The sequence below is a fragment of the Ceratotherium simum genome, chromosome 20 (assembly GCF_057802395.1).
Source record: "Ceratotherium simum simum isolate JZ-2026a chromosome 20, ASM5780239v1, whole genome shotgun sequence".
In the NCBI taxonomy this organism is placed as follows: Eukaryota; Metazoa; Chordata; class Mammalia; order Perissodactyla; family Rhinocerotidae; genus Ceratotherium; species Ceratotherium simum.
The window spans coordinates 1,184,587-1,210,570 of NC_141919.1; the positions used below are offsets into that span (position 1 = coordinate 1,184,587).

At 41.4% G+C, this 25,984-nt stretch overlaps 2 protein-coding genes across 2 annotated transcripts in view; both read left to right on the forward strand.

Annotated features, from left to right (window-relative positions):
- Positions 1 to 906: 906 nt before the first annotated feature.
- On the forward strand, positions 907 to 23,146 carry ZNF367 (zinc finger protein 367). The gene is made up of 5 exons (XM_087444280.1): positions 907 to 1,681; positions 14,117 to 14,267; positions 16,855 to 16,974; positions 18,000 to 18,138; positions 20,623 to 23,146. Exons 1-5 carry the CDS (start codon positions 1,283 to 1,285, stop codon positions 20,843 to 20,845), a joined length of 1,032 nt encoding a protein of 343 aa, XP_087300406.1. The 5' UTR covers positions 907 to 1,282; the 3' UTR covers positions 20,846 to 23,146.
- Positions 22,315 to 25,984, forward strand: part of SLC35D2 (solute carrier family 35 member D2) — a 47,552-nt gene continuing 43,882 nt past the window's right edge. Inside the window, 2 exon segments of the mRNA XM_087444843.1 lie at positions 22,315 to 22,328; positions 25,550 to 25,972. Of these exon segments, the coding sequence (XP_087300969.1) occupies positions 22,315 to 22,328; positions 25,550 to 25,972 (437 nt within the window).

The following is a 25,984-nucleotide window of genomic DNA, read 5'->3' on the forward strand; positions in this document are numbered from 1 at the left end:
CGCGGCGCTCGGCGGGTGACTGTCCGGCTGGGACTCCCGGGTGGTCCAGCATCCATCTCTCTGGTGCGGGCTGAGGTCCCCGAGCGAGGGCGGCACACAGTCCGAATGACGGAACCTCCGGGGCCCGGGTGCGGACGCGGGGATGAAGGGAAGGCCCCGGGATGGGGGGAGCCCCGGGGGCGGCCCCGGGGCGTCTTTGGGGCACACGTCCTGGTGTGAGGGCGCGCACACGCCCGCGTTCCTGACCCCTCGGCACCGCGAGCAGCACAGGGACCTCGGAGATCACCTCCTTAACTACCCCACTTTACACAGACGGGAAACCGAGGCCCGGCGAAGCGAGGGCCGGGACTGAAGCCCACCTCAGCCGGGGGCGCCGGGGCCGCGGAGGGGCCAATGCACAGGGAGTCCAACAGCCGGGCAGCCGCAACGCCGGGCGTCTACCGGAAACTCGTGCGGGACGAAGGCCGCGGTCCCGCAAGGCGGGTGGCGGGAGCCGGGGCGGGGCGGGGCGGGAGGCCCGGCCCAGCCCTTTAAACTCCCGGCGCGCGGGAACCGCAGCCCAACAGTCCCGGGCGGGCGGGGCGGGATGGCGCGCGCCTCCCGGGCCAACGACCGCCCCGGCCCGCCCCTCTCCAGTCAGCAGCCCTCCTGCCGCCCGGCCTGTCCGCCCCCGCGCCCCAGCCCTGACAGCCCGCTCGGGGGGCGGCGAGGGGACTCCGACGCTGCGCGCCGCTCCGGAGCTTCGAACGCAGTTGGCCCTTGAGGCAGAAAAAAATACGAGAGCGGCGGCCAATGGCGCGGCAGAAAGGACCCGCGCGCAGCCCGGCCCCGCCCCGCTCCGCTGGAAAGCCGTCCAGGCCCGGCCATTGGCTGGCACGGCCTGTCACTCGCCGCCGCGGCCAGCCGGCAGGGGCCTCGCGGTGATTGGTTCCGCCCAGGCGCGAAATGTAACGCGGGAAAAGTCGGGGCAGGGACCGCGGCGGCAGGTTGTTATTTTCGGTGCTCGGCGCCGCGCGTCCTGCTCTTCTGTCACCGCGGGGCGGCCGCTGGCCGCTGCAGCCTGCGTGGAGAGCAGGGAGCGAGGCGGGCTTGACGGGGCTGGGGGCCGGCCGGGCCGCCGGGGCCGGCCGCCGCGCTGAGGGTTCCGGGACGCGTCCGCCTGCCATGAGCCGGCGGGACTGAGCGCCGGCCACTCGGAGCAGCGCGGGCGAGCGGAGCGCAGGGCTAGAGCCGGGCGCAGGGGTGCGGCCGCGCCGCCAGAGCTGCGGATCGAGGCCGGGCGATGATCCGGGGCGTGGAGGCGCCGATGGCGGACACCCCGCCGCAGCCGCCGCCCGTCATCTTCTGCCACGACTCCCCGAAGCGGGTGCTGGTGTCGGTCATCAGGACCACCCCGATCAAGCCCACGTGCGGCGGGGAGCCGGAGCCGCCGCCGCCGCTCGTCCCCACCAGCCCTGGCTTCAGCGACTTCATGGTGTACCCGTGGCGCTGGGGGGAGAACGCGCACAACGTGACGCTCAGCCCCGGGGCCGCGGTGGGCGCCGCCTCGGCCGCCCTGCCCGCCGCCGCCGAGCACCCGGGACTGCGGGGCCGGGGCGCGCCCCCGCCCGCCGCCTCGGCCGCCGCCTCAGGAGGGGAGGATGAGGAGGAGGCGAGCAGCCCGGACAGCGGCCCCCTCAAGGTGAGCGGGCGGGCGGGCGGGCGGGGCGCGGGGCGGCGGGCCCGTTAACGGCGCGGCACGGGAGCCGGTAGCGCCCGCGGACGCGGCGGGCGGGGCGGGGCCGAGTTTAAAACGCGAGGTCGCTCCGGCCGCGGCGAGGGCGGTGGCGGGTGACAGGATGCCGACGTCACTGTCGCGCGCCAAAAACGGGCCCCCGCGGGGGGGCGCGGGCGGGGCGACGGCCACGTGACGGGACGCCGGCCGGGGGAGGCGGGGCAGCCCGGAGGCCTGGGGCCAGCAGGTGCAGCGGGCGGGAGCGCGGCCGCCCGGGTGCTCTCTGGCGGGAGAGCGAGGGCAGGGCCGCGGGCCGGGAGCCGTCTCTCCGGGTGCGGAAGAGCGGGGCTGCGCAGCTCTGCCCCCTCACTGCGGACTCCGGCCCTGCCGAGATCTCCTGCAGCGACAGCCCAGGAGCGAGAGGGGACTGCGGGGCATCTTCCCCCGCGGAAGTGGGCCCTCGCTGCCTTTCTTTCACCCAGAGGACTACTTCGCTAGGTGCTGAGCGCGCATAGTGGAATGGGACGCTGGGGTGGCTGACCTCGAATTACCTGCAGTTTCAGACTGTTCAGAGCTGGGAAGGGTGTGACTACCTGCTTCAAACCTACATTTCACGGATCAGGCAACTGAGACCCAGAGAGATTGGTGAAGGGACCTCCCCAAGGTCACACAACTAGGTAGTGGGAGAGCTGGCACCTTGGTGGAGTTTTTGTGGGTCCTGGTCCTGGAGCCTGTGTTCGGGGTGCCTCTCTGCTGACATTTATTTACTTGCCACTATAGACTATAAGCTCCAGGAAGGCCGGGGCCATTTCTCTTGGTAGACTCTTGGACTTGAATACCTTACACTTTGTAAATGCTGAGTAAAGGTGTTCTGTGAATATTTGTGTACTGAATGAATGGTACTAACATAAGGTTGATACTCAGGTTCTATTTGTTAAGTGGTATATAAGATAAGCAGTTAGCTAAAAATAAAACAAGTAAATCACCTAGTGGATAAGTGCATCTATATTGGCAAATACTGTGTATAAATTCAAACAAGTTTGGTCATCATTTTACGTGCAGTAGCAAAGATGTTAAATCTCCGTGTTGTTTGAGCCCTGAGGAAATTGATACACTATGTTACTAATGACGTTGTTATTAAAGAACTATAAAGTTATAAAAACTATGTGCTTTGACACACTTCAGCTCTTGAAGCTGTACTTAAGTAAAAGTTTGAAAGAACAAGAAGTAGAAATATTCATAAAAGTGCTGAGTGAGTCTGTGAAGGGAGCAATCACTTGGCTGTCTGTAGGTAGACCTTAGTAAGGTGGCTGCGTAGCCTAGATATTTTTCTGTGCTAACATATCTACATGTTTAGTAGTTTTTTTACAAAAATATATTAGGTTATATTATAGTTGAGCAACATAAAGGCATACATGCACAAATACTTGTGGAAGATTTTGCATTTATTTTATTCTTAATTCTAGCAATCTAACTTTGGATTATCCAAGAAAATTAATGTTATCATACATAAATAAAATCTATAGGTATGTTCTTTTTCCCCTAAAACAGACTTATCTTCAGGCAAACCCTTTCTAAAAGCTGCTCACACAATGCATGGGTTTGAATTTTATTTTCAGTTTGTCTACTCCTTTTCAGAGGTAAAATATACCAGAAGTTAAGAAGAACATATAAAAGCGAAAAGGCTGTTTTATATCTCACTTTTTTCCCCTCTTCTCACAGTCTTTCATATTGTTTCATAAATTATTAGATGATTTGATTTTAATTTGTCCTTTTATCAATGAAGCAATCAAAATACAGCTCCAAAAATCTATTCATTTAGCTTCCCCATCCTGAGGAAAAGTCTGGACTACACCTTTATTTAAGGCCGTTCCCTACTTTGATCGTGATCAGCATACTCTGGACTAGAGATGAGTCCCAGCGCCCTTTACTTTGTTGTGCTTCTCTAAAGTACTTGTAGTTCTTTATCTCCATGTGCATCATGCTGACTGAGTCTGCTCACTTTTTGGGAAGATGGGAGACAAGTTTGTACTATAGCTGGTGCCAGCTATTTGTGTTCGCTTACTGTCTGTTGCCACTGCCCCCAAGGGAGTTGTTAACATCTGTGTCCTGCACCCCCGGTGCCAGCTTTTGCTTGCTCTCTTGTTTGTTCCTGCCCAACACTGCCTCTCCTGCCTGTGGGGAGAACTTCTATCATCTACCAATTTATTTTGGCCCCTTATCACAAGATTGCTTAGCACTGTCTTCTCCTAGGTTGTAGAATTCAGGGAGGGAAGGGAGCAGGTCTAATTTCCCTCTGCCATAGGATATGCCAAGCCTCCCCACCTTGTACCCTTGCGCCCTCTACTCAGACTGCATTCATGAGGTTCCTTCTCCATGGTGGGACTTGTGTGGTTTGACTTCTCTGCAGAGCCTCAGAAACCATTCATCCTTCAGTTCCTGCCAGCTGCCTATCTTGCTTCCCCTTTCAGTCACTTGAGCACTTCAAACATCTAGACTGCATATAACCTTACAAATAGCTGATTAGTATATAGTAATTTTTTATTACCACCATGTTAAACATATCATCTTAACATAGTAGCCACCATTTATTGCCTGGCAGAGCAAACCACCAGGCTTTGTGTTGAGTGTTTTGTAATTTTATAATTTTATTTATTTATTTATTTCCCCCCCCCAAAGCCCCAGTAGATAGTTGTATGTCATAGCTGCACATCCTTCTAGTTCCTGTATGTGGGACGCGGCCTCAGCATGGCCGGAGAAATGGTGCATCGGTGCGCGCCCGGGATCCGAACCCCGGGCCACCAGCAGTGGAGCTCGGGCACCTAACCGCTAAGCCACGGGGCCCGCCCTGTGTTGAGTGTTTTGAATTCTTTAATTAATTTACCTCATGAAAAAGGAGGAATTAGAGAAAAGAGTTTCCAAGGTTAAGTTTAGTTAACGTCATATGGTATGTGGCAGAACTGACTGGGACCTTCCAGAGCCCTTGCTCTTAATCTCTACATGATATTGCTCCTGTGTATATCATGTGTGAATTGACTTTAGGGGTTTACTATTTTTTTAATGGTAAGCTGATGCAAGTAGACTTATAAAATACACACTATTTATACCTACCTTTATCTCAATTGAGATGCTTTATGAGGGTACACACAATACAATAGATAGATGCAAATTAAGACTTGGAAAGTTGTGCAGACAGGTCAAGGTGGGGGATAGAGTTAGGAAGCAGATACGTGAGCCATAGGAAATTTGGATCTAAATCTGAATTCAAAAAGGGAAATATGATCAATCACATTTTCTCATTTTCTTGTCAAGGTACACGTCTCCCTCTGAGACCTATATTTCCTTTCTTTGTTGTGTTTGTGCACTTTATTTGAATTTTACTTTGTATGAAAATGTGTTAAGGACTTTTTTTTTTTTTTAGTAATCACATGAATACCAAGTTCGAATATAACTTTTTCTAAAGCCTAGGTAAATGTGTACATTATTTTAAATGGCTTGAGAAATAATCCAAATTTTATTAAGTAACTTTTTAAAATTCGTTATTGACATTGAAAACTCAAAACGTTTATCATGAAATATTTTAGAAAACATTTTCAAAATCACTAATCTAACTTCTGGAGGTACTGAGATTCTATTTTAAAAATTAAATTTACTAAAATGCAAACATTTTTGGCAATTTAATCATTTTGCTTCTTTCTTACTAGAAAGAAACTTATTTTGCAGCAGTTGCCACCTAATAGCAATTAGATGTCTTAGAATTTCTTGTTAGGCTTACTTTTTCTTGTGAATCATCAAGCAGTCTTGACAATATTTGTCTCTTAGGCTACGGGTATATCTAGTTGCTGATAAGTTAACACTCTATTATTGTCAAAATGTACCTAGAAACATGGTTTTCTTGTTGCTAAGGCCAAAAATAAAAGAGTCGTCTTTAAGTAACACTGCTTATTTTTATATGTATGGTTAAAATTTGCTCTTTATTCATTTATATAGGGCATTAGATGATTACTTGCCTTGCCTAATTTTCTTAGTTGAAAGAATGTACTTAGTGAAGCCTTATTTGTATGTGGAGGGATGTTGTATTGTATTGTATTTTGCAGCTCTCCATATCTCATTTAGAAAATGTAAGTGTGTAGTTTGTAGTTGAAACAAAATCTTAGAGTTACTGGAAAGGAGCCAAATGGTTAACATTTATTTTTAATATCTCCCTCCCTATTAAACATGCTTGTTAATTTTTTAAAAATTTTTTACCAGAAACAGAGAAAATAGTAATGGATAATTTTAAAATTTTGATACTAATGAACTAATCAGTTATTTCAAATTGTAATAGAGTCAAGAGTATGTTTTTATGTATTTAAGAAATATTAGGGGGCCGGCCCTGTGGCCTACTGGTTAAGTTCAGTGTGCTCCGCTTCTGTGGCCCGGGTTTCACGGGTTCCGATCCTGGGCGAGGACCTACACCACTCGTCAGCCATTGCTGTGGTGGCAACCTACATACAAAATAGAGGAAGATTGGCACAGATGTTAGATCAGGGCGAATCTTCCTCAAGCAAAAAAAAAAAAAAAATGTTAGGAAAAGGATCCTTTCATGGCAGAGGAGTTGTATCACTAAGGTTTTTAATTAACCTCATTTCATGTTCCATTTCTTTCTTTACAGAATCACCTGCTATTTTTATGGATCCTAGATGCTGTGTTTATTTATTTTGCATTTTAAAAACAAAATTTAAAACTATTCATGATTGGCCATAACCAGCAACAATCCACACAATTGTTGTGGCTCAATAAATGATGGCAATGGATTCTCTAATTTTATTCCTGGTTAGATCGCTCTTTGCTGACTCTGGGTTAACAATTTTAGCAACAAAGACTAGAGCTAAATGTAGCTAGTGAGGATCACAGCCAAGGAGTAAAGAAAGTAAAGGTGAAAGTATTTGCTAACCACCAATAATTGCCACATGTTGATTTGCTAATTTGAACGTAAACATAAGTAAGTCAAGGTCCAGTTAGGACCTTGCCACTTCCTAGCTTCATTATAAATGGAAACTTCTTAAAGAGTTATATAAGTTTGGGAAAAGACATCAATTATGTACCTCTTTTGGCAGTCTCAGTACCAACAAAGAATCAATGAGATCTTTATCCCATCAACAAATATTCATTAACAATGTGCTTGACTCAGTTAGCTTAGGCTAAAGCATGCTGCAGAATTCAGCCTCAAAATCTCAATCTCACCCTAAACATGGCTCATGTTATATGTCCTGTGAGGGTTGACTGCAGGTGTGCTCCTCGTCCTGTTCTTTCTGGGACCCAGAAGGAACATCCCCTATCTGGGACAGGTAGGTCTCAAGGCAGAGAGAGGAGATTGTAGAACCACGTGATGGCTTTTAAAGCTTTTGCTCAGAAGGCACACATGTAATTTCTACTCACATTTTATTGGCCAAAGCAAGTCATATGGCCAAGTTGGCCTCACTGCGACCCACAGTGAGAGAGGTGCAGTAAATATTTTTACAATAATATAACTTGCCACAGTGCTTTCCCACATTCTTTTTTTTTGTAATCTGGCAAAAAACACATAACATTTATCATCTTAACCATTTTTAAGTGTTAACCATATGCACATTGTTGTGCAATGGATCTCTAGAACTTTTTCAGCTTGCAAAACTGAAGCTCTGTACCCATCGAACTCCCATTTTCTTCCTTCTTAACGACCCTGGCAACCACCATTCTACTTCTGTTTCTACGAGTTTGACCACTTTAGATATCTCATATAAGTGGAATCATGTAGTATTTGTCCTTTTGTGAATGGCTTACTTCACTTAGCATAATGTCCTTAAAGTCATCCATGTTGTAGCATATGGCGGGATTTCCCCCTTTTAAGGCTGAATAATTTTTCATTGTATTATATTTCCTTTACCCATTCATGTGTCGGTTGACATTTAGATTGCTCCCACCTCTTGGCTGTTGTGGAAATAGATTTTAATATCTAAGAATTTTTTATTTTTTTATTTTATTTTATTTATTTTTTGGTGAGGAAGATCAGCCCTGAGCTAACATCCATGCCAATCCTCCTCTTTTTGCTGAGAAAGACCGGCCCTAAGCTAACATCTATTGCCAATCCTCCTCCTTTTTTTTTTTTTCCCCTTTTTCTCCCCAAAGCCCCAGTAGATAGTTGTATGTCATAGTTGCACATCCTTCTAGTTGCTGTATGTGGGACGCGGCCTCAGCATGGCCGGACAAGCGGTGCATCGATGTGCACCTGGGATCTGAACCCAGGCCGCCAGTAGCGGAGCACATGCACTTAACGACTAAGCCACGGGGCTGGCCCCCTAAGAATTTTTTAAACATGATTTATCCTATAAGATAACCCATCCATGTTGAGATTGAGCTTTTTTTTCCCAAAGTGAAAATTGATTGAAGGGAATTTTGCTGTAGCTTGTTATTGAGGTTTCAGGCTGATGTTTTTAAGCTTTTGGAACGCTTTAAGTTTTTATATTGAAATCGGTAAAAGCACCTTCATTTTGGGTGTAGTACATGATCCTTTTATGATTTTTTTGTGTAACTTATATGTATAAAAATTTAATTTACCTGGGAAATAAGAAGTAAATGTATATTTTAGATTAGTTTTAGATGTAGAGAAATGTTGTTAAGACAATGCAGGGAGTTCCCATAAACCACATAGCCAGTTTCCCCCTGTTGCTAATATCTTACATTAGTATGGTACATTTGTTACAATTAATGAACCAAATTGATACATTATTATTAACTAAAGTCCATAATATATTCAGATTTCTTTAGGTTTTTTTTTGACTGAGCTGAAATTCACATAACATAAAATTAACCATTTTAAACTATAATTCAGTGACATTAGTAATTCACAATGTTGTGCAACCACCACCTATATCAAGTTCCAAAACATTTTATCACCCCAAAAGAAAGCCCTGTGTCCTTTAAGCAGTGACTCCCTATTCCCCCCTATAGGCATTCTCTGGAAAACACCAATCTGTTTTCTGTCTCTGGACTTAACCTATTTTAGATATTTCATTACATAGAATCATGCAATATGTGGCCTTTTGTATCTGGCTTCTTTCACTTAGCATTCTGTTTCTGAGGTTCATTCACCTTGCAGCATGTATCATTTCTGTGGCTAAATAACATTCCATTGTATATGTACTCCATTGTGTATGTATATGTACCTATGTATATACCATTGTACCACATTGTGAAACTTTTCCACAATGGCTGAACCACTTTACATTCCTACCAGCAGTGTATGAAGGTTCCAATTTCTCCACATCCTTGCCAAAAAACACTTCTATTTCTCCCCTCCCTTTTTTTTTTTTAGTATTACTTAGTTGGTGTGATGTGGTATTTCATTGTGGGTTTTTATTTTTTTGTGAGGAAGATCAGCACTGAGCTAACATCCATGCCAATCCTCCTCTTTTTATTTTTATTTTTTTTTGCTGAGGAAGACTGGCCCTGGGCTAACATCCATGCCCATCTTCCTCCACTTTATATGGGACACTGCCACAGCATGGCCTCACAAGCGGTGCATCAGTGCGCTCCTGGGATCCGAACCGGGGCCGCCAGCAGTGGAGCGCACGCACTTAACTGCTACGCCACAGGGCCGACCCCTTAAATTTTTCCAGGAAACTTTTTTTTTTTTTTTTTTGTGAGGAAGATCAGCCCTGAGCTAACATCCATGCCAATCCTCCTCTTTTTGCTGAGGAACACTGGCTCTGGGCTAACGTCTGTGCCCATCTTCCTCTACTTTATATGGGATGCTATAAGCGGTGCATCAGTGCACACCCAGGACCTGAACCTGCAAACCCTGGGCTGCTGAAGTGGAGGCTTGCACTTAACCGCTGTGCCACTGGGTGGCCCCCTGTGTTTTTTTTTTAAATTAAATTATTTTTTTTTCTTTGAGCTTTATTGAGCTATAATTGACCTCATTGTGGTTTTGATTTGCATTTCCCTTATGACTAAAGATGTTGAGGATCTTTTCATGGGCTTGCTGGCCGTTTGTATAACTACTTTGGAGAAATGTGTATTCAAGTCCTTTGCCCATTTTTCTAACTGGGTTACCTTTTTGTTGTTTAGTTGTAAAAGTTCCTTATTCAGGATACTAGACCCTTATCAGATATATGATTTGCAAATATCTCTCATTCTGTAGATTGGCTTTTCACTTTCTTGATAATGTCCTTTGATATACAAATGTTTTTAATTTTGATTAAGTCCAGTTTATTTATTCTTTAGTTGCTTATGCTTTTGGTGCCATATCTAAGAATCCATTGCCAAATCCAAGGTCATGAAGAGTTATTCCTGTTTTCTTTTAAGAGTTTTATAGTTTTAGCTCTGACGTTTGGTGTATGATGCATTTTGGGTTAATTTTTGTATATTATGTAAGGTAGGGGTCCGACTTCATTCTTTTGCATGTAGAAATCCAGTTATCTCAGAACCATTTTTTGAAGAGACTCTTCTTTCCCGATTGAGTGTTCTTGGCACCCTTAAAATAAATTGGCCATAGATATGGGTTTATTTCTTGACTCTCAATTCTATTTCATTTGTCTATACATCTTTCCGTATGCCAGTGCCACACTGTCTTGACTGCATTGCTTTGTAGTGAGTTTTGTAATCGGGAAGTATGAGTCCTCCTGGTTCTCCTTTTTAAATGTTTTGGCTCTTTGGAGCCTTTTGCAGTTCCATCTGAGTGGAGGACTGCTTTTTCCATTTCTGAAAAAAAGGTCTTTGGAATATTCATAGGGATTGTTTTGAATCTGCAGATCACTTTGGGTAGCATTGCTATCTTATATTAAGCTTTCCAATCTAAGAACTGTATCCCATAAGATTTTAAATGTTATATTTTCATTTTCGTTTGTGTCAAAGTATTTTTTAGTTTCCTTTGTGATTTCTTGTTTGACTATTGGCTGTTTAAGAGTGTGTTGTTTAATTTCCACATATTTTGAATTTTCTAGTTTTCCTTCCTGTTAACTGATTTATAGTTTCATTCCATGTGTGTCAGGGAAGAGACTTTGGATGATTTCAGTCTTTTAAAATTTGTTGATACTTGGCATTGTGGCCTACCTTATGGTCTGTCCTGGGGAATGTTATGTGTGCACTTTAGAAAAATGTGTATTTTGCTGTTTTTGTGTGGAATGTTCTGTATATATCTGTTAGGTCTAATTGGTTTATAGTGTTGTTCAAGTCTTCCATATCTTTGTTGACCTTCTGTCTAGATGTCCTATCCATTAATTGAAAGTGAAAGTCTCCAGCTATTTTGGAACTGTCTCTTTCTCTCTTCAATTCTGCCAATTTTTGCTTCAGACATTTTGGGGACTCTGTTTTAGGTGTGTCTATGTTTATAATTGTTATCTCTTTTCATCCTTTCACTTTTAACCTATTTGTGTTTGTGGATCAAAAGTGAGGCTTGTAGACAGCATATAGTTGGATTATTTTTTTTTAATCCATTCTGCCAATCTCTGACTTTTAACAGGAGAATTTAGCCTATTTACATTTAAAGTGATTACTTATGAGGAAGAGCTTACTTCTGCAATTTTATTTATTTTCTGTATGTCATACCTGTTTTGTTTCTCAATTTGTCCATTACTGCCTTCTTTTGTGTTCAATTGGTTTTTTTGTAATGTGCCATTTTCATTCCTTTCTTGTTTCCTTTTTTATTTTTTAGTTATTTTTTTTAGTGGTTTCCCTGGGAATTTCGATTAACCTCTTAAACATAAAACAATATATTTTGACTTAACAACACCTAGCTTCACCTAATTTTGTATACAGAATCTCTGCTCCTATACAGCTCGTCCCTCCCCCTTCTTGTTATCGTTGTCACAAATCACATCTTCTTATATTGTGTTCCCGTTAAGATAGATTTATAGTTTTTTTTAATACATTTGGCATTTATCTTTTAAATTATGTAGGAAAGCAAAGAGTTACAAGCCAAAAATAAAATAATTCTGGTTTATGTAGTTAGCCTTTACTGGTGTTCTTTATTTCTTGTATGGCTTTGAGTTATTATCTAGTGTCCTTTCATTTCTGCCTGAAAACTCCATTTTGATTTATTGTAGGGCAAATCTAGCAACGAGCTCTCTTAGCTTTTGTTTATCTGGGAATGCTTAATTTCTTCATTTTTGAAGGATAGTTTTGTTGAATATAAGATTATTGGTTGACCTTTTTTTTTTTTTCCTTTTGGCACTTTAAAGATGCCATCCCACTACTTTCTATAGTTTCTTCTGAGAAATCAGCTGTTAATCTTGAGGGCTCCTTGTACGTGATGAATTGCTTCTCTTCTTGCTGCTTTCAAGATTCTCTCTGTCTTTGTCTTTTGATAGTTTGATTTAATGTGTCTCAGTATGTATCTCTCTTCTTGAGAAATTTATTCTTCTTGAAGTTCATTGAGGTTTTTGGATGTTTAGACTTGTGTCTTATCAAATTTGGAAAGTTTACAGCCTTTATTTCTTCAAATATTCCTTCTGCTCTTTTCTCTCTTTCCTTCTGGGTCTCCAATTATGTATATGTTGGTATGCTTGATGCTATGGTCTGAATGTTTGTATCTCTCCAAAATTTGTGTGTTGAGATCCTGACCCCCAAAGATGATGGTGTTAGGAGGTAAAGCCTTTAGGAGGTGCTTAGGTCATGGGGATGGAGCCCTCAGAATGGGATGAGTGCCTTTATGAACAGGCTCTGGAGAGATCCCTTGCCCCTTCTACCACACGAGGACACAGCGAGAAGGTACCGGCTACGAACCAGGAAGAGGGCCCTCACCTGACCATGTTGGCATCTTGATCTTAGACTTTCCAGCCTCCAGAACCATGAGAAATAAATTTCTCTTGTTTATCAGTAACCCAGTCCATGGTATTTTGTTATGGCAGCCCAAACAGACTAAGACACTTGATGTCCTACAAGTGTCTGAGGTTCTGTTCATTCTTTTCTCTTTCTGTTTCTTAGACTGGATAATTTCAGTTGGCCTATCTTCAAATTTGCTCATTCTTTCTTCCTGCCAGTTCATATCTGCCATTAAAACTCTCTAGTGACTTTTTTCATTTCAGTTATTGTACTTTTTAGCTCCAGAATTTCTATTTTTTTTTTTTATAATTTCTGTTTCTTTATTGATATTCTCTGTTTGTTGAAACAGTGTTCCCCTGGTGTTCTTTGTTCTTTGTCCATGGTTTCCATTACTTCATTTAGCATATTGAAGACAGTTTATTTGAAGTCTCTGTCTAGTAAGTCCAATGTCTGCTTTCTCATGGTTTGTTTCTCTTAATTTCTCCTGTGTGTGGACCATACTTTTGTTTCTTTGCATGCTTTGTAATATCTTGTTGAAAACTGTATGTTTTGAATATTATAATGTGGTATCTCTGGAAATCAGGTTCTTCTCAGAATTTGTTTTTGTTGTGTGCTGTGGGGTGTAGTTGTTTGGTGACTTTTCTAAACTATTTTTGTAATCTCTTATTTTTTGTTGTGTTTGTTCTCTAACTTGCTTGTGGTCAGCTCATATTTTGAGAGAGATTTCCTTGAATGCCTGGAGCCAAAAAAAAGAAAGGGAAAAAACTTTCTAATCTTTGCAGAATGGCTCTGCTGTAGCTCTCCTTGAGTGCTTAGCCAGACTGTTTACAGCTCTGCCTTAGCCTTCATTTCCTTGTTATGTTGAGCCTAAAGATCAGCTGCAGGTGAAAGCTTAGGGTCTTTTCATATCTTTTCTGAGCATGCTTCCTACCCTGGGCAAGTGTGTAGCTTTCTAAATTCCTATCTTTAGGATATATGGGCACTTTCCAATGCCCTAAATTCCCAAAGAAACTGTCTCCCCAGCTTTTCCTCCCAGGCTTTTGGCCCGTTTGTTTGCCTCAATTGAAATCTTTTGCCCCAGGTAGCAGCAAGTTCTTATTTGCCTTACAAGGTTTTTGAGCAGTGCTTTTCCACCCTGAGAGAGTTCTAAGTCAGGCAAAACGAAGACAAGCACCTTCAGGTAGCCCCCAGACAGGCCAAAACAGACAAACACAATGCTTTCAGAATAAGGTCTGCTCTGCTCTCTCCGGAACCAGGGACTAGGTTCCCACGCTGAGAATGAAGGCTGCTGTCTTCAAGACCACTGTGGGGGGGGAGGAGGGGCAATGGCAGGTAAAAACTCTGCTGAGATTTCCTACTGTTTTAAGTTGCCTTTTGCTTGATTCAGTGTTTGCTGAGTTGTAAGTCTCTGACTGTTTTCTGGAATTGTGGCAAAGCTGATTCTGATAGTTTTTGCTTGATTTTTCAGTGATCTGCAGAGGGATGGGCCCTTGGAACTACCTACTCTGCCATTTTCAATGTCACTCAAGAAAGATTTTTTAAAATTATTTATTATGATATTTTGCTTTAATGAGGAGTCCAAGAAATTATATTAATGTTCATACAAATTGTTAACAGGATGGAATCCGACGTGGTAGACCCAGAGCAGATACTGTCCGGGATTTAATAAATGAAGGCGAGCATTCGTCCAGCAGAATCCGTTGTCACATCTGTAATAGGGTGTTTCCACGGGAGAAATCGCTCCAGGCTCACAAAAGGACTCACACGGGTAAGCTGAGCAAATTTTAGGGAATGCCAAAAATAATACTTAACTGAAAGCTGATTTGATGTTTGGGCCAATAAATTAATTTTTTAGTTGCCTTATATTTCCTAATGGTAAGATTTTTTAAAACAGGCACTGTGTAGTCATTTTCTCTTTTGGTAGGGACGGATGGTTTTCGGAACATTGGTTCTATGTGACTTCTAAAGTTATCATGGTAATTGTTCTAGTTGTCACAGGAATGATATTGCTAAATATAGTTCTGGCCTTCTACCTACTGGAATTTTACTTGATATTCCCTTAAGTTGTCTGTATAATTGTTAAAACTGATTTGTAGTCCAAATACTAAAACAGTACTTATCAAGTTTTTAATAGAATTTCTAGAGTCCTCAGTGTACCATCAGAGTATTTGACCTAGCCATTAAATCTAAGGTGAAGTAAAATTTTTCAGAATTAAATGTATTGTAGGTAGCTATTCCAAGACCATCATACATCTTTATTTGTGTAGAAATTATACTTGCATTTTAAATACCATAGAGAGAGCAAAAAAACAACATGGAGAGGCCCTTGTTCTTGGCGTAGAGAAAGTTGGCTCCAGAAGATGGAGCCTTGTGGTTTTAATAATGGTATCTAATAATTTACAGTTGAGGGAACTGAGGTGCCAAAAACTAATTACCTCTGCCTTACAGCCCCTCGTACCCTTAGTTCTGGAGCTAGGCTGGCAGGTATGGTAAGAAGCACATGTAGCTCTTGAGCACTGGAAATGTGGCTCATCTACATTGAGATGAGAAGTGTGTATAAGATACACTTAGTATGAAAAAAAAGAATAAACAATATCCTTAATAATTTTTGATATTGAGTACATATTGAAGTGATAATATTTTATGTATATTGGGTTAAATAAAATATATTATCAATTTCAACTGTTTCTTTTTACGTTTTTAATGTGGCTCCTGGAAGTGGTTCACGTTATATTTCTGTTGGGCAGGACTGGTCTAGAACTTGGACCTTAAACCCTTAGTCCCCTATTTTTTTCACTATGGTTATGGTTATCACCCGTTCCTTATTTTTTTCCTTTTAGTTTTGGAAAAGATCCATTTTAATGATATGCTAGAATATAGTTTTCTTAGATAACTCCATGAAAAAGGGTCAAGTTTTAATTTTGAATTATTATAAACTAAGATGGCCAAGAGGCTTTGACTTTAGGAACCATTCGGTAAAACTAGTACTTAGTTAAGTATCTGATTTTGAGAATTTTTGTATTTTTTTCAATCTAATTAGTCTGAAATTCCCCCAAATAACTGGTTCGCAGGCTGTAGAGTATGTGTGGCTAGTGTGGATAAGATTCAAGACTATGTGGCATAATGAAGAGATCCCTGAGCCCCAGTCCTGACCTACCACTAACCCACTGTGTGTCACCCAATGCTTCCAGACCTTGGCCTCCTGCGCTGGCTGCCAGGGAACTGAGCCCGAGGTCTGCAAGGTATAGTTAGGCTCTGATAACACGTGCTTTGTAAAAAGCTTTTTTCTTACTATTTTAAATGTTCCCCTCTCCCCCCATATCCTGTGTTTTATTTACTTGTGTCCAACTATCATAACCATTTAGTACATTTCTAAATAATGAGAAATTTAGGCAGGACTTGTTACTGTTCTTTGAGTCATATTGGAAGAACCAGTGTATAATTGTTGATCAAAGAATGTTTTTTTCAAGAAATAATAAGTTTAATTATGATTGAACAACATTTTTGAGCACTTTCTCGAGCCTAGCACTATGTTGTGTGTAGGAATTAAAGTGGAGTATAAGGTATTGGGCATCTTTGTGTAAGGAGAGTCCCATGATACATAAACAACGAAGGATACTAAGTTAGTGAAGGGGGATAGATACAGAGTTCAATTATTGGCAGGTAGGGGGAGGTAGAAGGGTTTCATTGAGAGCCTACAGGATTGGGAAGATTTGAATGGGCAGAGAAGATAGGATTTTCAAGGAGTAGAACAAGATGAGGAACTGTCTCTCGTGGCTGGAATGAGTCTCCAGGAGGGAAGTAAATATAAACCTTGCTCCCTAGCCCGGTAGCTATAGTGCAGATATTAGGGGACCATTTAAAAGTCAGCAGGTAATTTTCATTTGTTCAAGAAGTGTAGTAGGGTTTGGGGTGATTTAGGGGGTAGTTGGTATGACAAAAGCAAGTGTTCTGTGCAGGGGGAGAGACTAGAAGCCAGCCAGCATTCGTTCTAGGTGAGAGGTGCTGCCAGTGGAAAAGCAGGAATGGGAGACATCTTAAAGAATCAGCAAGAGCTAGTGATTTGGATTGTGGGGATAAAAAATATGGGATAAGCCAAAGATGATAACTTCAAGGGTTTGAACCTGGGTACCTAAAAGCTCAAGGCCTAAAGAAAATCTCACTGTGCTTCCAAGTGGATAGCTGCTTGATAGCATCGAAGTGCTGTCATGAGAGTTCCACTGCAGCTCTGCAGAGGCTGTGACATGTTTTATTGTGCTTTGGAGTCATGAACTATAAAAGTTGATTCTCTATCCTGTCCCTTCCTTTTTTCACCTTATTGTCTCAGAAATAATATATAGCATCTGTCTACTTAGGTGAGAGACCCTATCTGTGTGACTATCCTGACTGTGGAAAAGCCTTTGTTCAAAGTGGACAGCTCAAAACGCATCAGCGTCTTCACACCGGGGAGAAACCTTTCGTTTGTTCAGAAAATGGTATGATGTTAGGAGTTAAGGTTATGGAACAACTAGTTGTGAGTTAAAAGTTAAAATGTCTTTTGCTTGAATTTTTGGGGAGGAGAGATTTTTGATAAAAATTTCACAAAACACCATAAGCTTTCTTCCTTGCTAATTGTGATCCATGCTCAATTTCTGGGAAATGATTGATTTTTAAATAAAGTATTCTTTTAGATGAAAATCTTAAAGGGCAATTAAAAATAGTATAGCCAATTGTAGGCATTAGGAAAATCTATAAAAGTTAATACAGCCTTTAGAGTAGGCTTTTATTTTGGTTTTAAACTTTTTACTATTAAACTGAAGGAAGCACAGCATCGTCTGAATTTTCAGTAAAAGGGGAGGTTTACCATCTTAACATTGCTGCTGTTTGTAATTTCTTATCACTCTTCTTAAGTGATTTTCTTAATCTCTTATCACAATGTCTTAAGATGTTTTTCTCATGCAAAGTTTTACACAGTTAAATTTGAAATTCAGTAGTTTTGTTCTGCAGCTCTGTGGTTTTCTTGATTATTGTCAGTTGTTACAAATGTCTACACACTTTTGCATCCAATGAATCTGCTTAAGCATATCCACAATGATTGCCTCAATGTTGGAATATTGAACATTTAATTTGTTTTTAAAATTTGTTACCCACAAAGCTGAGGGGCATGTTTTCCTACTTAAATCTTTGTTCAGCTTCTGGGGCATTTCCTTATGATTGATTCCAAGAATGGAATTCCTGGGTCAGAGGTTTTGAACATTTTTATGACTCGTGCAAATAAATCACTTTCCATTGGGGGTGAATGCATTTACATTGCAATGACCAAAAGGTGAAAGAAGCGTCTTCCCATCCCTTGCTAGCAGTGATAATACTATGCTTAAGATTTTTTTTTTTTTCCTCCAAGTTATAGAGTGCTACATCTCATTGTCTTAATTTACTTTTCTCGGATACCAGTGAAACTGAACGTTTTCCATGTCTACTGGATGTCCAGATTCTGATAAGTGTTTCCTTCCATGTTTTGAAGGCTGCCTAAGCAGATTCACCCATGCAAACCGCCACTGTCCGAAGCACCCTTATGCCAGGCTGAAGCGGGAGGAGCCCACAGACGCTCTCAGTAAGCACCAGGCTGTGGACAACCAGGCTGCTGCTGAGTGGTTGGCAAAGTAAGGCTCTCCCTGGTGTCCACTGCAGAATTCTGCCCAGTGTGGGTGGATGCTGGGGGCTTCAACACTTCTCTCATTTTAAATAAGTTGCTTTTATACACATTTTATAAAATAACTTGAAATGGTGCTTTATTTCTTTAAACCACAGGAGTGTTATTAAGATCTGTGTGTGTGATAGAAAACTAAAGCAAGTTTTCCCCATGTGAGAAGATTGTTTTATGTGTATGCTATTTCATTTGTCGTTCGTGCAGCCCCTCTTCATCTTCTTTATATTAGATTGAGTTGTTGAGTATATTAGAGCTAGATAGGTGTTGATTATCACAGGGATAGAGTCGAGAGATTCTTCTAGAGTAAAGCTCCAAAAAGCACCAGTTTAATTTTTTTAATAGCAACAAGGGGGGCAGTAAAAAACTTTCTCAAAGGATGTTTTGATATCAGGAGTCATCTCTTGTATACAAACCTGCGTCAGCTGATTGTGTCCGTCCTCAGCTTCGTCTGCTTCCTCTGCACTTGGGATCCAGTCTGGAACCCCTCACTGTGCTGCTGTGGCTCTGCCTCCCTCTGGCAACGCAGCTGTCTCCAGCCTCCTGGGCTGCTCGATTCCCAGCACCACCATCGCTGTTGTGTCTGGGCTTTTGTGCTCACTGCTCCCTCTGCCGGGAGAGCTTGCTCCCGCCTTCTTTTGACCACTCTGCTCATTCTTCATTTCTTACTCAGGTTAACTATCACTTCAGGAAGTTCTTCCCTAACCTACTTACCAACCCTAGAAACAAACAAGGTTAGACCCACTTAAGAGATACATTTATAACAAAATGTGTTTTCCCTTTCAAAACCTCCATCACACACTTCTTTATTCCTTCAGTGTCTGTCTTCCCTGCTGAACAGTAAATCCACAAGGGCAGGGATTATGTTTATCTTGTTACTGCATCACTTCCTCCCTCCCTCTTCCTCCTGGCAGGCCCCCACTGCCCCATTATCTCTAATTTTGCCCAAGCCAGAAACTTGTTGGTCATCTTTGTCTTGATCCTTTCTTTCTCCCATTTACTCAGTGACCAACATGGATTCTACTTCCTTAACAACTCTCAAATTCAGCCACTTCAGCCCTCTCCATTCTTCATGCTGCTGCCAGAGGGATCTTTCTACAATGCTAACATGATCATCAGTATAAAGTCTAAACCCTTTATTTTGGCATTCACAGCCCTTCAGTACCTCGTCCCTGCTGACCTTGCTAAAGTTCTTTTGCCATTTGCCTCTTCTAGTTGTCCTTCAAGCCATACTGAACTATGTGCATTTCTTCTTTATATCTCTTGAGTATTGCCAAAACTTCTCCAGTTTGTGTAGTCTGGATTTCCTGAAATCTAGTAGTTGTATTATTTTTTGTATGTAGTTTTAAGAACAGCTTTATTGAGGTATTATTGACATACAATAAATTATACATATTTAAAATATACAATTTGATACGTTTTGACATATGCATACTACTGTGAAACCACTGCCACAGTCAAGATGTGAAATGTCCATCACTTCCAAGAGCTTCCTCGTGCCCCTTGGTCATCCAGCACTCCCACCCCTCCCTGCCCTCCTCCTCCCCAAACAACACTGATCTGCTTTCTGTTAGTATAAACTAGTTTGCATTTTCTAGAGTTTTATACAAATGAAGTCATACAGTATGTACTCCTGTTTATCTGGCTTCTTTCACGCAACGTAATTATTTTGAGATTCATCCACATTGTTGAGTATATTAACAATTAATTCCTTTTTATTGCTGAGTAGTAATCCATTGTATGGATATACCCCAACTTGTTTATTCATTTTTCTGTTGATGGGCATTTGGGTTGTTTTTGGCAATTACAGATAAAGCCACTATGAATATTAATATACAAGTCTTTTGTGGACATTTTCATATGTAATGGTACTGCCATTTAAATATGCATTTCTTTAGTTACCAAAAGTTAGAACATTTGCATTTTCTTTTGTGAATTATCAGTTGGCTATGTAATAGAATAATGGTGGTGCTCTTAAATTTTTCAGTAAGCTCTATGTGTTACAGATATTGTTTGTCATATTTTATGGGTTTAAAGTTTTTCATAGTTAACTCTGTCAAGTCACCATCCCTCTGTGGATAGGATAAATAGGTTTCTAATGATTATTTGTTCTACTCTGTCTATATTTTACTTTAATCCATTTAACGTATGATCTTTAAGTCAGCTATAGTTTAATGGCAAAAACATGTGATTAGAGAGTTGAGTGTGAGACCCAGAACTGCCAGTTTTGATTTTGGAAATCTGAGCACGTTCCTCAACTTCTTGAATTTGAATTTTTTCCTTTGTGATGGGAAATATATGTAATGTATGTGAAATCACTTTATAACTTTATAAACTGAAACATAAAATAATAGTGTGGTAATGAACCTTTTTTTAAAAAAAGTAAACATTTGAGCATGCCATGTATAGCATATAACTAACGCATATGCATTTCATATAGGTATTGGGAAACAAGAGAGCAGCGTACCCCCACCTTGAAAGGAAAGCTCGTTCAGAAGGCGGATCAGGAGCAGCAGGACCCTCTGGAATACCTGCAGTCTGATGAGGAGGACGATGAGAAGAGCGGGGCCCAGCGCCGGCTGCAGGAGCAGCGGGAGCGCCTGCACGGAGCCCTCGCTCTCATAGAGCTCGCCAACCTGACGGGGGCGCCACTCCGCCAGTAGCCTGAACACTGACTTCACTGTACAAAAGTACTGCCCAGCGTACTTAAAAAGTAGATCCTTGGGCATAAGCTAAGCACCTTATTTGCTTATCATAGGCTGCTATTCTGTAGAAATTTATGAAGAATGTTATTGCCCCAGAATATGGGGTGAGAGAGAATTGCACTTTTTTTATATGGTATTGGTTTTGTTGTAAAGTTTAAAATATTTTGTAAATATGGGACATATAGTACAGGGTAGAAAACTACCTATTGTGGGAAGCTAGATTTTGCAAGTTTAATGCATTCATTGGAAGCAGTTCTCACAGGAAGCACTTTCTGAATAAGACACTTGCATGAAAAAGCAGAATGGTAAATGTAGCCAAAGAAGCTCGAAATAGATTATTTATGCGATCATTTTTAACAATGTACGTTAGTATGTTTAACAATACTGTAAACACTGAAGCAAGCAAGAAAGTATAAGAAATGCGTGTAAGATATACGTTTTTAAATTGCATAATAGTGTGCCTAATAAGACTAGAGAAATGGAAAACTGACGTTCGGAAGATGTTCTAAGTTACGGACTTCAGAATTTTAAAAATTGGAGTAAAAGCAATTGTATTCTATCTTTCTGAGGCTTTACAACTCACTATGATGTTTAGGTTTGAAAAGCACTTGTCATCCCTAGCTTGTTAACTTGGGAACTTTTGCACATTTCATATTTCCCATTTGCTGAAACTGAGTGATTAATCTTGCAAAGTCTAGGTAACTTGGTAATTGGTATTTTTTTTTTTTTATATTATGGGCCCTGTAATGAGATTTGGCAATCGGATTTTTATTAATAAAAGGGACATCTACAGGGTTGTTTTGTAGTGAGCTGTTTTAGATCTTTTGTTAGCAAACACTAAATTTTAATTGTACTGCTTGTTTAGAATTATTAGCAAGTGGAAGCCTCCTATTTATATTTCCAGTGCATAAAGCCACCTTCTTGCTTTACTTCAGAATAACATGCCAAGCTATTTTGTGTTCACTAAATTTAGCTGTCAAACACTGCAGAAAATATTAGCTACTCAAATAAGTAGGCTTCTGGAATAGTTTTAACTGCAAGTGTGTTAACTCATGTGGTGGTTTTAAACTATTTTTCTAAAGAGATGGAGTTTTTAGACACCACCTTATGTACTGAAGCATGGACAGAAAAATCAAAAGCTGAGCATTCACCTCCTTTGTGTAGGCATAAACCTCCATCATTTTAGCTTTTGTTTTAAGCAGAAATTAAATAACATGCATAGCATGGTAATTTTATAGATTGCTTAACTGGAGTAAATCTCAGAATAATAGAGGGGAAATATGGGCTCTTCAGTGCCTTATTTTTTTTTTCTTTTTTGAATTGAAGTAGTAGCCTACAGATGTAGTTTAAACATTATCTAAAATTAGGCTTCTTTATCCAAAAATCCCAGTGTGTTGCAGTACCCAGATAGTTTAAAATACATAGCCATGGGGAAGAGGAGGTATGTAAATGTCTTGACAAGGAGTGAAAGTGTGAAAAATGACAGTAACAAATAATGTGTATGATGAGGACATACTTTAAAAGTCTAATTCCTCTGTACAGTAAATTACCAATCTTGAGGGATTTTTTTTTGTAATAAGAGAATTTATATTTGTAATGGTCTAAGAGTTTTGTTTGTAATATGGTATATAGAATTTTAATTTGGAGCACTTATATACACAGAGAGACTATAGCATCTGAATTTTCTTGGTTTAGGTTTCAACATTTTATCTAGAATTTTTCCTCTCAAATATGACTTAAATGAACTATAAAAAGCAACACTCATCAGCCTTGGGAAATTTAAAATTTGATGAACTTAACTAAAGAAGGAAGGGCAGTAAGAATTTAAAAAATACAAATACTTGCCATTTCACAAATAATAAAGTTTAAGGCTTCAAAAATAAGGGTTTTTGTTGGTTTGTTTCTCTGGTCAGCTTTTGTCAACTATAATAGTTATATTCACTAACTTTTTTTTGTATAATTGGAAGTTTAAGAAATTATTACAACTATTTACTATAGAAATATTTAAAATGTTCTTTTTTGATATAAGCTATATACTTGGACAAAATACATTGGCAAAATACAAATACTTGGACAAAATACATCTAAAATTTGAGGTGTTTCAGACTGCTTTTTGTTTTAAAAATGGTTTACATTCAAATTTTTGAAGTATTTTATGCTTCGTATGGCTAAGTTGTAGTTTGGCAGAGTTAACAGCATAAGAATAAACATGCTGTAATTTTAAAAGATGCTTTGAATAAAAATTTATTTTAATTTACAGTTTAAAGTACATGTTTATTCTTGAGCCCTTTATAATTTATTTTCCTATCAAAAATATAATAACCATGATATAAAAAATTAAAAAGATAGAAATGTCCCCTAAAGCACTATATTCTTCTATCATTATTATTTTGGTGCATTTTATGTTTCATTCCAGTCTCATCCCATGCATCTTTTTAGCTTTAGTTGGAACCATAGTGTGAATTGCTTTTTCTTTCTTTGAAATTATGGCCTTTTAGATTATAGATATTCATTTAACTGCCTCATCTGGTTCATTATTACAATATTAAAAATACTGTGGTGTAGATAAGTATTAAACTGTTGCCGGCCTTATCAAAGGCTTTACGTTAGGGTTGTCAGGAACTGGGATTTCATTTCACTTATATTCAGGATGTGTTGAATTCAAGGTATGCTCCCAAAGAAGCCACTCAGGGCATGTTTACTTTTCTGAGTCAAGCAAATCAATTTAATTTTTTCATTAGTTATTTTTGGCAGATCCTGAGTCGTGTACTTGCAATGGCAAGGTTCAGCCCATACAGGCTTTGTACAAAAGAATTTCACAAGCAGCTCTTCTGTTGAGTTGTGATTTAAACAGTAAGGATGAGATTTTGACATACTTAAGGTCCCTGAAGTATGTCATAGAAGCCAATTAAGTGCAAATATGATTGTCGTTAAAAGTGACTTTACTGTTTTGCAGTCAAAACTTATTTGGAAACTCACTGGAAGCTTAACTGATCTGAGGAAATTAATCAAAATGACTTAAAGTTCAGATCTTTTGATTCAACTTGAGTATGAATTTATTTTCTACTTTAAAAACGGTCTGATGTGTTTGTTTTCTTTGTTGTTCAGTGCCTAAAATAGAAAAACAATTTTATGGACATCAATACAGTTAGGCTCAAAATTCTATTTAACTTGAAATCTTTAGCTTTTCTAAAAAGCTAAAATTTCAGATTTTTAAAGTTAATGATTTAGAATGGAAATATGGGACACAACTTGAAAAAGTACTAAAGTAGGTAGACTGGTGAGAGGCAGTTCTGGGCCGCTCTCCTTCAATGAATGTGGACAACAAACACTGGTGTTACCGAACCAAGTGGGCTCGGCTCCTGGTGAGTTAAATAAGACTACGCCAGTGGAAGTTGTCTCACAAAGTAAAGTGTACTTGTGGTAAAGAGGAGTCCATGAGGAATCATTTCCAAAGTCATGGCGTCCCCAAAGGGAAGCAGGAACTTTTATTTCGGTTGGGGAATGAATATTCAAAAGGGAGAGACATGTATTCGCTTGCACAGGCTCAGTTGGAGAAATCCTTCTGCATAATGAGGCCTAAGCTCCTCCTGGAGAGATCTTTGCATTAAAAATAAGGCAAAGGTCACAGGCATAGCTCTTGTGGTGAGGCTTGGTCAGTTTCAGGATGGTTGGTGGTTACTCTCCCTAACATACAAAAGGAAAAGAAACAACTTGGAAAAGCAGTTAATTGCTTCCAAACCCATCTTTGAGTTTCTTCCAGGCACCGTAGTCAGTGACACTGATGCTTGGTTGCTATCCCCGTAGAAAAGAAATGGGCTCTCCGGGAGAGAAGCTGCCCTGCAGCACCCAGAGGCGAGAAGAGCCTTGACTTGCACCCACCTCACTCCTAGCCATTCTACTCCTGGGTGTTTGCTGAAGAGAAATGAAAACATACGTTCATACAAGGACTGTACACGAATGTTCATGGAAGCTTTTTTTTTTGGCGAGGAAGACCAGCCCTGAGCTAACATCCGATGCCAATCCTCCTCTTTTTGCTGAGGAAGATTGGCCCTGGGCTAACGTCGGTGCCCATCCTCCTCTATATGGGACGCTGCCACAGCATGGCTCAACAATTGGTGCGTCGATGTTCGCCTGGGATCCGAACCTGCGAACCCGGGGCGGCTGAAGCAGAGTGCGCACACTTAACCACTGCACCACCAGGCCAGCCCCATGGAAGCTATTTTTACAGTAGCCCTAAACTGGAAACTACCAACGTGCCCATCAGCTGGTGAACGGATAAACAAATGGTAGTAGTTATTCAACCATGAAAAGAAAGAAACAACATGGGTGAGACAAAAATAATAAACTAGCGACAAAAGGCTTAAAAGAGTACATACCCAATTTATATGAAACATGAAATTCTAGAAAAAGCAAATCTGACCTAGGTAATAGAAATCAGAATGGGGGTATTAACTTCAGTGGGGCACAAAGGGCAATTTTGGGGATGATGGAAATGTTCTGTTTTGATTTGGGTGGTTACATGTGTGTATGCATTTGTCAAAACATCGAATTATGGACTCGTAAAATCTGCATTTCATTGTATGTAAATTATATGTTAAAAAAAGTAGGGAAAAAAAGCAAAACAAACGCTAAGACTTAAACTGAAGCGTTTCTCCCCAGAGAGCAGTCTGGAAGGGGCAGGGCTCTCTCACTCTCAGGCCGGTTTCTCTTGTCCCCTGGGACGAGTCAGGAGGAGGTGCTTAGACGCGGGCATTTAGGACCCGCTCCGGCCCCCCCGCTCCTCCGCGCGGCCCTGGGCGCTCCCGGGCGCAGGCAGGCGGGGTGCGCGCCGCGGCCCTTCCAGTCTCGGCCGCGCGCTCTCGGCCGGCGGGGCGGGGACGGAACTGGGGCGGGGCGGCCCGGAGCGGGGCCCGGGGGGCGGCCGCGGAACGTGAGCGCCGGCTGCCAGGCCGAGGGCGCGGGCGGGGACGGCGCGCCCGCAGAGCTGCCCCTGCGGGTGGTGCAGCTGCTGTCGGCGCTCTTCTACGGGACCTGCTCCTTCCTCATCGTGCTGGTCAACGAGGCGCTGCTGACCACCTACCGGTGAGGCGGGCG